This window comes from Phragmites australis, chromosome 1 (assembly GCF_958298935.1).
Source record: "Phragmites australis chromosome 1, lpPhrAust1.1, whole genome shotgun sequence".
Taxonomy (NCBI): Eukaryota; Viridiplantae; Streptophyta; class Magnoliopsida; order Poales; family Poaceae; genus Phragmites; species Phragmites australis.
Window position 1 is genome coordinate 21380207 of NC_084921.1, and position 11226 is coordinate 21391432.

The window sequence follows — 11226 nt, forward strand, 5'->3', positions numbered from 1 at the left end:
AATGAATGTTCCTTTTGCCTTCTTTTGTTTAGAAATGTGACTTATGTGAGCTTGTGTTGTCTCGACACGATACTCCAAGGACAAATGAGATGCAAAAGAACGAATTATCTGAGGGTATAACACAATATACCTACTAGTTAGAGAGGGAATGCCACGCCTTGAACTAATAAATGTAGCATGTTTTTCATGATGCATTTTAAGTTTTAGATAATGTAATTTCCAAGAAATTTATATGCCTTGGCTCACCCGGAAGTGAAGTGAGTACATGAAGGGGCTCTTTCCATTGAGAAACAGAACAAATTCAGGGCCTTAGGGAACGAGGGAACATAAAAGAAAGTTTTGGCTGAGGATTAGCTGGAGCAACCGAAGGTCAAAATAAGGCATCAACGCATAACACAGAATGGCAATAAACAATGAACTCAGGAAGGATCATTTCAATTTATAAACATAATTAATGATCACTAGCTCTACAACGTACTCCGACAAATTGAGAGTGACCTCAGGATCCCCAAGTCACCAGGAAACACCTACAGCCAAAGTTTTCTCCTATTGCTGGTTGAGTACGACTACGAACGTACAATATCAGCCTTGGACTTCATCTTTGGGCATGGTAGCAGTTTTTCTCAAATTGTTGTACATGTCATGGCAAAAGAAAGCGAAATCAGCCATGTTTCTGAAGAGCTCTGGCAGGTGTGTCCGGAGGTTTGCAAGTGATTTCTCTCTCACCTGCCTGGAAAGCCTATGGTGGGCACCCTCCTCCTCCCTCAGCCTAATCTCTACTTCCTCGATGGCACGTTTCCTCTCTTCGATAGGATCTCGGTTTTGAGTTTCAGCTGCTTCAGGGTTTGCATCCTCACCTAAGGCCGCCCGTCTCTCCAAATACTTTTGATGCCAGTCTTCAAACTGTCCTTTCTTTCGGTTCAGATCCCTGCGAGTTTCTTCACATCTCCTCCTTAGGCTTACTTCCTCTTCCTGAAGGTGTACAATATTGCTTATGACTTCAGCAAAGCTTTTAATGGCAGTTTTTGCAAGCTCAATTGGAAGCCTCTCAAGGTGGTCATGCCAGGCATACAGCAGGTGCTTGATGGGTGGATCCACCTGCCTTGGAGGGGAGGAGACCTTCTCCTTCATGTTGCTCTCGATAGGGATGAGATTAAGCTTCAGCCACGCATTGAGTGCTCTGATGTATGCTTTCTGATTGTCCATCAGTTTCTCGAACTGCACGTGCCACTCCCTAACGATGTCACGTAGCTCGCAAGTCTGGTTGTAATGTGAATCAGTTGTCTCTCTTGGAACAGGAGGAACCTCAAAACCTCTGACTCCTATGACGATCATAAACTGACTCCTATGATGACGGTGCATAGCACTCCACATCTTAGCCATTCTGCAAAAGGTAAATACTAACTTAAAGGGGAATGGTAAGAAATATGTTCCATAGACTGCCAGTAGACCAAGAACAGCAAGCTATTATACAGCACAAGTTTGTTTCTTCTCATTTCACAAGACAAATCCTTACAAAAATGCAAAGCCCTTCGATTGTTTATTGCAGCCATCACACAGATGATGAATTCACTAATTTGTGACTGTTGTTTCAAAAGCCTCATTTGCTACTTTGACATTGACAAAAGAGACGCATCTGCTTTTTATGGGACTATCACATATTTTCTATCAACAGGCACAAATAATATACACAATTACGAAATTCACACTGACCTTTTTGTTCCATTAGTTGCAGAAAAATTTGATCATACTATCCCAACCATTAAATTACATTGTTATGACCCTTATGCTTAAACAATTCAAGTGCTTAATAAGAAACCATTATCTAGTGTGTAGTATCAATATCCACATGGCAAACAGAAGAACAGTGAAAGTTCAAAACAAGTTGACTAGAAGAGCGAAAGAAAAAATAAAACGTGATATATATTTTTTTTTGACGAAGGGGTAATAATTTATAGGTATAAAAGTATCTATCAGTTTTTTTCTCGAACATGTAGGAGAGTTGCGCGCCATTACATTAAGAAGAAAATGACCCAGTTTATAAGGAAAACTGGATCCAAAAACCATAATAAGCATAGTACTACAACCTGCGGCGTCCAGCTCACGCGTAAGATAAAGAAGAAAGGAAAAAACCACAACCCATAAACAATCGGACAACAAAGGCCGGCTTAGCAGCATACAACCCGACGACTACGGAAGCAGTGCCCGCGCCAAGCAACGCAACTCCGCAAGCAGCTAAGTCGAGCTAGCATCTCAACCAGAACAACCCTACAACTTAAACAGGCGGAGCCCAACTCCCACGCCTGACTACCTAACTGACGGTGACCTGGGACATCGGGACAAAGCCACAGCCTCGATGCGCCGAAAAGGTGCAGGGAAGCTTCACCGAAAAGCAACAGAGGATGGTGTGCCTTGCAAAGAATGCCGCCAGATGTGAGAACAACGACAGAGGGATACTCCGAACCCAGGGAGAAGTTTCAACACGATGCTTCCAGGGAGGTAATGACGCCCGCGGGCGTCACCGTCGACGGCAATGGCATGACACCAGCCAGGGCTTTCGCCCAAAAACTCCCCTAGCCACGGAGCACCCTGAGAGCCAAGAGTCTCGATGGGTCAATCAGCCAAAGACCTGCAAGAAAACAAGAGCATGACAGCCCGAACAACTTACCACCATCAAGAGACAACCAGCGGCGACACACAACATGGTCGCTAGGATTGCATCGATAACGGATGGTCACCACAAGGAGCACAGGGACAAGCAAGGAACTGCCCAACGTGCAGTTGCCACTTGCGTCATGGCTGGCAGTTGGAAAGCGGCCAACAGTAAAAAAACGACCACTGGCTAGAGAGAGCCAGGGAGTACGGCGACCATCCGGGTAGCAGCCCCCACCCTAACAGCCCACCGCCAGCAAGCACAGGGCCACGCAACACTCTCAAGCCCACAGGCGGCAAACGCACAGGCATCCGTGCGATTCCGGCTGGGAAGGGCAGATCCGACGAACAAACGCATGTTGGCGGATCGGCCTGGGGAGAGCGCGACGAACGACAGGAGTGAGGGGGGAAGGAGAGCGGGAACGGAGGGAGAGGAGAGGGGTGGCCGCGGTGTCCCGGCTTTGAAGCCGCCGCTGGCCGCCACCGTCGTCTGGCCGGCGGTGACAACTGCTGGATCTAGCTCGTTTTTGGGGGGTGTTGGGCTGGGGGTCTAGTCGCCCCCTGAGTCCTGAGTCGCCAGAGCGGGCGATACCGGGGTGGGGGGGGGGCAAGCTCAACCTCCACTGCCAAATAAAATATCTTTCAGTTATGTGTGCATTTTTGCTTTATAACAAGGTGTATGTGAAGGCTCATGTTCAGTAAAGTATTTGGGCTTGTGATGTCACATTAAATAAAACTGGCAAATATCCATCAAAAGTATTTCAATATTATTGTATTTCTAATAAGTTTTGCATAGCACAGAGCTTATGTGGCAGCATTGTTTTCCTGTAACTTGAAATTATGACAAATGATTTATATGCCTCACACTGCATTTTTTTTTCTTTTTGCTGCAGTGTTCAATTAATAAAAACTACAGCATCACCTCCATCAAGCCAAAAAAGAAACATGCTAGAGCTTCAATAAGCTAGTGATAAGAATGAGGTACTAGCACTAACTTAATCATAGCATGTTGACATGAAGGAAAACTAAACAAAGTAACAGACAAATAGGCAGGTCCATATCACTGAGACAATTCATTGCAGTTGAATGAAATGTAAACAAGGTATGCTACGCTTAAATTTATACATACTTCAATTGCTGTGAAAGAATACTCACCCATCAACAAGGTCGACTAACTTTGGGTATAGCTGTTTATCACGAAGCTGATTTATTTCTGAAACTGTTGAATCCATGGATTGCATATCTACAATGTACCTTGTGTGTAAGTGGCTAACAGCAGCTTTTGTCTTCTCCAGGGTTTCAAGTTTAACACCACGTTTCTTCTGCTTATGCAATAGAGCCACCTTCTTTTGATAATCGATTTTCATAAGCTCCCCAGCCTAATTTGGCATTTGCAACAAATAAAGGTAAACCAGAAAAATGAGTTGTCAGCAATTGAACAAAAAAAAAAATACTAACAAGCATGGAAAATGAGTCATCTCTCACATATTTGCATATTAGGAGATACTAAGAAACAACAGGCCTAAAGTTTGTATTGGGCAGTTTGATTTATTTACACTTTGTGCTTCCACTAACTGGCCAGATGACTTCTCACTTGATATGTACCTTTCCAATGACAGGATTTCAAGTAATTGCAATTTGTATAAAATTTATCAGCTACCCTGCACTCCCTGGCTGATCGATACAAAGGACATTATTAATCCACTAGCTCTTTTTTTTGGGGAACCACAGAGAGTGATACCATGTTAGGAAATACTTAAAATATGAGTTGCAACAGTATTAGCTAGTTTCTGTTCACAAGGTTAGATTATGCTAACAGTATGGATTTAAGTGCAGGGGTGTTCATTAATGGTATCAAAGCGTCACATTGACTAAGACAGACGTTTTTGAATTACAAAAGTGAAATGAATAAATCCAAAAACATTAACATTAACAGCTCCAGAGCGTTGTTTTTACATTCAGAACGAAGAGACCAGAGGCAGAGATAATTTTGAAAGCAATATCACCAGAACTACCAAAATGTTAAACAAATTATTGGATATACATCACCTTCACTTCATCATACAGTTTTTTCTCCCAAGCAAGCATTCTATCAAGAACTGCAGCATGAGTTTCAAATCTTTCATCTATCTCAAAATTATCATTCAGGTCATCATGGTCAGGTAAGTTCTTGAAGGAGCGGTTCCATGTGATAACATGCATAATTTTTGTAGAGTGATCAATATGTCCTATAAAAAGTAAGTAAAAGCATTAGAAAAGAGCAAATTCAACATCATTACATCACACTTGAAATGCATTAGACAGAAGTAAAATCACAATTCATAAAACAGGAAACTAAAGCTCAGTCAAAACTGGAGGGAAATAGAGGGGAAAAAGGGAGCTATAAGTACGTCTTTTCATGAGTGCATCTTCAGATACAAATTCACATGACATACTGAATTCTTAAACGTATTCCCTCAAGGTGCTTGGGATTACCAGCTAATTCCTAATTGTATAGAAGATGGCAGCAGTCAGGAATTTAAAAAATTGACAGAATGATGCGACAAGATTTATAATCTAACTTGGTAACACAGAAAACAAGTAACAGATGGGAAAATACAAGATATATTTTATTACACAACGCTGATATAAACAAATGACGTCTTCGAAAAAAATCAGATATTATTTTAACAAGTAATCAAATAATTTATCTGGTTTTCGTTAGGTGCATAGATTTATTATTATGATAGTTAAGTGTGCAGAGTATAACGTAACAAATAATATCATATTTCTTACCATGTGGTACATTTGATCTATTCATTCCGATGTATAGGGTCCTTCACCTTTTGCTTCAAAAGATGGTCATAATTACTATGTCATTTTTATTGATGATCATTCTTGATATACTTCGATTTATCTCATGAAACATCACACCCAACTATATTCTATATATCAATCTTTTGCTCGTATGGTTCATACATATCTTCTGCTTTTCGTCAGCCCCTCACCTCCGAGGGCACTCTTACTCAGCTCTCATGTCCTGAGACTCATGCTCAGAATGACATTGCTGAACGCAAACACCCATCTTATAGAGATTGCTTGCACAATCCTCATTGCATCTTTTGTTCCTTCTTATTTCTAGGGGGGAGCTGTTTCTACAGCCATCTATCTTATTAACTAGCAGCCATCTTCAAAGCTGGCCAAAAAATACTTTGGTGAGGCTTTTTTTGGTACTCCTAGCTATGATCATCTTCGGGTTTTCAAATATACTTGTTATGTCCTTCTTGCACCTCGTTAGCGGACTAAGTTGTCTGTCTAGTCGGTTGAGTGTGTTTTCTTAGATATAGTCCTGAGCATTAGGGTTACCGTTGCTATGATCCTTCCTCTCGTCGCATGCGTATTCTCGTGATGTGACCTTTGTTGAGGACCGTCCCTTCTTCTATAATCCCTTCACTCATCCATCATTCTCTCCCACAGAGTCCACTTCCTTTCTATGTCTTCCTCCTCCATCTGGTGATCATGCCCCTGTTCCTTCTTCTCTTAAGCCCACTCCACCCACCTCTGATTCGGGTTCAGCTCCTTCACCCACTCCTGCTCCGGATTCGGCTCCTCCACCATATATTCCTCCTAGCTCCTAAGTGGTAGTCTACTATGTCTAAGGAGCTTGCTGCACTTGATCGTACATGAACTTGGGATTTTGTTCCCTTATCATTTCATGCAGTTCCTATCACATGTAAGTGGTTGTTTAAAATTAAGACAAAGTTAGGTGATTCTATTGAGAGATACAAATCTCATCTTGTTGCCAAAGGTTTTAGCAAACTAAGGGTCGAGATTATGAGGAGACATTTGCCCCTATTGCTCACATTACCATAATTCGTACCTTGATTGCAGTGGTTACTACACGCTCCTGGACTGTTACTCAGATGGATGTTAAGAATGATTTTCTTTATGGTGATTTGCATGAGGAAGTTTATATGCAGCCACCTCTAGGTGTTGATGCTCCTTCAGTATATGTTTGTCATCTATGTCGTACCTTGTATGGCCTCAAATAAGCTCCTCGCACTTGGTTTGAGCAGTTTGTCTCTGTTATACAGGTTGCTGATTTTTCACCTAGTGATCATGATCCTACTTTATTTATTCACCTATCTCCAAAAGAACATACTTTGCTTCTCCTATATGTTGATGATATGTTGATTACAAGAGATGATATGTTGATTATAGGAGATGATATTGAGCATGTTGCTCATGTGAAGAAGCAACTCAGTGAGCAGTTTCGGATGTTAGATTTAAGCCCTATTAGCTACTTCTTGGGGATTGAAGTTATGACTTCTGAAAAGGGTTTCTACCTTTGCCAATCTAAATACATTCAGAATCTCATAGCTAGCTCTGGCATTACTGATACTAGGACAGTTGCTACACCTATGGAACTTCATTTGCAACTTCATCCTACCGATGGCACACTCCTTGAGGATCCTTATCGATATCGTCGTATTGTGGGTAGCCTTGTTTATCTCACTATCACCAGACCTGATATTGCTCATACAGTTCATATTTTGATTCAGTTTGTGAGTGCTCCTACTTCTGTGCATTTTGGTCATTTGCTTCGAGTATTACGTTACTTGAGGGGGACATCATCCTAGTGCTTGTTCTATGCTCATTCTAGTCCGCTTCAGCTTTATGCTTGCTTGGACTTCACTTGGGTGAGTGATCCGATGGATCTTTGTTCTGTCACTGGTTATTATATTTCTTCTTGGTACTTCTCTTACATGAAAGTCCAACAAACAGGCTGTTGTATCGTGTTCTAGTACAAAGACAGAACCTCAAGCTCTTGCCACTACTACTTGAGAAATTGTATGGCTTCGCTGGTTGTTGGATGATTTTGGAGTCTCTTGTGAAGCACCCATACCTCTTTTATGTGATAACACTAGCGCAATACAAATTGCTAATGATCCTGTGAAACATGAACTCACAAAGCATATTGATGTTGATGCTTCCTTTACTCGGTCTCATTGTCATCAGAAAACAATTGCTCTCACTATGTGCTATTAAAGTTGCAAGTTGCAGACTTCTTTACTAAAGCTCAAACTCAAGCGCATCATCGACTTCATTTGCTCAAACTTAATGTTTCTAAGCCTCCTATGCCACCTTGAGTTTGAGGGGAGGGGGGGTGTTAAGTATATATATCTAGGCCCTTATTGGCCCATGAGGATCTATATATTATAGTCATCAAGGCTCATATCATCATCATCATCTCAGTCAAGGTAACAAATCGCACGTATATTGGTAATGGGATAAAAAAATCTGGGTATTGTGGTCCAAATGCTGCAGAAAACCACAGGCAATTTAAAATGGAAGCCGAGCTCCTAGTGGTGTGGTTCCAGTTCCCAATCAGCAGTGCTGATGATGGCAGCCAGAAATAGAATGGGCATAGCACCAGCATGAAGCTCTTGCCTTTTAAATTACATTAATGTGGTTTGTGCAATGTTTAAGCCAAAAGATCAGGGGTTGTGCCACTAATCAATATATCTTGGCTTTCTGCAACTTGTGCCTCAATTACCAGGGCTTATGTATTTGGTTCATAATAAAATTCAAGAAACCCACATATTGATATGTTACTAAAAATTATGTTGAAAGCAAAAAGCTCTCGGGGATATCAATAGTAGTCAATATAATGACTATGGTATGCACAAAATAGCCAGCCTCTGCCTATAGTGCCTTCATTACGTTGCTCAATGAACTTTCGACAAGACAAACAATGATTTTTTTATCCAAACAAAAATTTTATGCCATACAATACCTGTATGATACAAAAATCCACACATAAAAGGAATACAATAAAAGTAAATAACATATTAGAGCATCCCACCACCATGTCAGCATGGTATTGAGGCAAAATATTACCCCCAAACTGACTGTTTCACACAGACGCCCACTTGAATGAGTACATGTGTTTAAACAATTTTAAAGCACCAATTAGACTTGACATGATGGTCACATAGCTTTCAGGCAGACAAAGTTTTGGTTGATTAATTATTTCAAGGTGTAAGAATATGACAAGGGGAAATAAACTAAACTGAGGTGACCTTAGCACCTTACAGCATGATAACTTCTAAATCTTGTTCCAGTGTTGCATATAAGACAGAATTTAAGCAAGCAGCTAGGTTACAGCACAATATTTACAGTCAACATGTGCATTCGCATTACGAAATAAAGCTTCAATAAGGTTTTAATCAGCTTGGATAAACGAAATGTGTGCATTTTGCAATTTAGACACACAAGCCCATATTAAATAAAAGTTCCATGGTGTTACAGCATCAAAATTAGAAGTCCCCCATTTTAATCCAGTTTATCACATAGAAACAAATCAGATGTGTCATTAAAGCTAGTCCAATGCCAGATATCCTACGGTTGTGGGATTACAAACTAAAGAGCAGCATTCTAGGCTCTAACTTTTCTATTCCAAAAGGACATTGATGCACACGAGTAAATATTCTAAAGATAAGGAAGCACACTGTACTTTCTGACTCAATGGGTGAGCAGCATTGCATAACTAAGGATCAGGAAACAAATTGAGTGGCCACACTTGCCTCGGCTATCAGCATGGTTGGAGTGGTAATGCATTCGGGTGGCCTCCAACTTTTTTGACACATCATGTGCACTCTCTGAAGCTCTGAGGAAGTTATCATCAAGTTGAGTAACAATCTGTAGCAAGCTGGCAGTCCCTGATGCCGCCATCATCTTCCCCTTTCGAGTCTCAACAATACCCATCGATGAGGCATGCTGGTAGTGTACTGCCGGCAGTGGGCCAGGAGCCTTGGGTGGCTTCCGAACAATAGGTTTTGATGGGGCTAGATTTGCCACCATTTCCTCAACGGTTTTCTGTTTCTCTGCGGCTGTATGTGGTGGCCTTTCCTCAGCAGCAGCTGGTTCACTAACAACTGGTTTTGTCACAGGTGCTTTCACCTCAGCCACTATCTCCTTCTCGTGCCTTTCCATCCAAGTTTCATCAGGGGGCTGCTCTAGGGTGAGTGGTGGCGTGGGGATCGGACCAAAGATGTAATCCCAGGTAGCCATCTGTGACTCTGGCACCGGAGGTGGTGGCGTTGCGGAGGCCGGCGTTGGTGGGGCTGGGTTCAGACGTGGTGGCGGAGGTGGTGTCACCGGAGAAGATCCCACGCTATCAATCACAACCCGCTTCTGCAGCCGTCCGTGAACCATGCCATCCACACTAACATCGTCATGCTCATGGTGATCATCCTCGTCATCGCTGTCATCGTCGTCATCATCATCATCACTGTCGGTCCTGATATGCCCATCATCTTCCTCCTCGTCCTCGTCTTCCTCCCGGATAGCAGCGCCGGTGGGGGGCCGGTTCTTGGCGTCGGCCCTCGGGTCGGGCATAGGGATGTTGGGGGTGGAGGAGGACCGTTGGAGGCTGGAGTGGGAGAAGTCAGAGAATGGCGGCGGGGGCGGCGGGGAGGCCGCGCTGAGGACAGAGGCGGTGGAGGGGTCAGGCGGCGCGGACACGGATGCCGCGGCGGCGGCGGCGGCGGCGGCGTGGTGGGAATAGGAGGCCAGCAGGCTAGGGTCGGGCGCCTCGCCGTGGGCGAAGTCGGATAGCGCGCCGCCGGTGCTCTTTAGGCGGACGGTGTAGCCGGTGTGGGCGGCGGCAAAGGCGTTCCGCGCCTGAACGGCGTCGGCCATCAGCCGCTTCCGGTCCCGGCACCGGCACACCGCCTCCTCCTGGTCGATCTTGGACTGCCCGCACCCCATCGAGGCGGCCGGCCGGCGATGGGGTTCCGGCGATTCTCGGGAGGGGCTCCTGGTGATGGGGTGCGATGCTGTCGGGGTGGGGGAGAACGGTGATGGCCCGTGGCGGTGGATGCACTGTGGGTTCCGTGCAGCTGTGGAGTGGCGAAAGTGGCGGAGTTGAAGCTGGTCTTTGCTGTTCTTCTTCATTTTTTTAAGTAATAGCTGCATATTTTTTGCCCCTGCAAAACTCTATTTGAAACACGAGAATCTCACAAAATTTCTGCTACAAGTCTGCACAATTTCTATGTTTCAAACGGAGTCTTACAGTTAACAGCTATGTTGCCAATTTCCCGATAGCTACTTTGATAAAGGGAAATGGGGCATTGTGTAATTGTTGGTTCCTTGTTTCTAATAAATCCTCACTAGCCTTAATTTTCTTTCCCCCTGTTCTGTTTCTATTTCTTGTCATTTCTCGCTCCGCATAGGACTTTGTGTCACTCATTCGTCAGTAAGTTGTGCGAGACTTTCAATAAAAACAAGTTTGATAAATTAGACAAACCTATATGACTAAATAGCAGATTGATGGTCATTCCCGTCCCGCATAGGACTCCAGATCACTCTTGCTTCAGTAGTTGTCCGAAGGACTTATAATAAAATAAGTTTGATAAATTAAACGAACGGTAACGTGCTTATAACACACTCTAACATTGTCTGTGTAACAGCCTGTTTTCCTAAAAAATTACCTAGCGTAAATTTCGAAAGAATATAATTAATTTTTTTTGCTCATGGTTAAGTGTTGTTCTTGTAGAATAAATAATTTTTTTCATAAATCAAATAGCTGCA

General features: G+C 43.1%; 1 protein-coding gene across 1 annotated transcript; it reads right to left on the reverse strand.

Moving 5' to 3' along the window:
- Nucleotides 1-370: 370 nt before the first annotated feature.
- Nucleotides 371-10575, reverse strand: LOC133912668 (protein ALTERED PHOSPHATE STARVATION RESPONSE 1-like). Its single transcript, XM_062355521.1, has 4 exons — nucleotides 9219-10575; nucleotides 4702-4880; nucleotides 3808-4031; nucleotides 371-1384 (listed from the first exon to the last, which is right to left on the reverse strand). Exons 1-4 carry the CDS (start codon nucleotides 10402-10404, stop codon nucleotides 583-585), a joined length of 2391 nt encoding a protein of 796 aa, XP_062211505.1. The 5' UTR covers nucleotides 10405-10575; the 3' UTR covers nucleotides 371-582.
- Between the last annotated feature and the right edge of the window lie 651 nt (nucleotides 10576-11226).

Coding starts and splice junctions, on each gene's coding strand:
- LOC133912668 (XM_062355521.1), bottom strand. CDS start 10,404: ATGGGGTGCGGGCAGTCCAAGATCGACCAGGAGGAGGCGGTGTGCCGG. Junction 4,881..9,218: donor CAACCATGCTGATAGCCGAG/GCAAGTGTGGCC, acceptor TACTTTTTATAG/GACATATTGATCACTCTACA. Junction 1,385..3,807: donor TTAGTCGACCTTGTTGATGG/GTGAGTATTCTT, acceptor TACCTTTTGCAG/AATGGCTAAGATGTGGAGTG.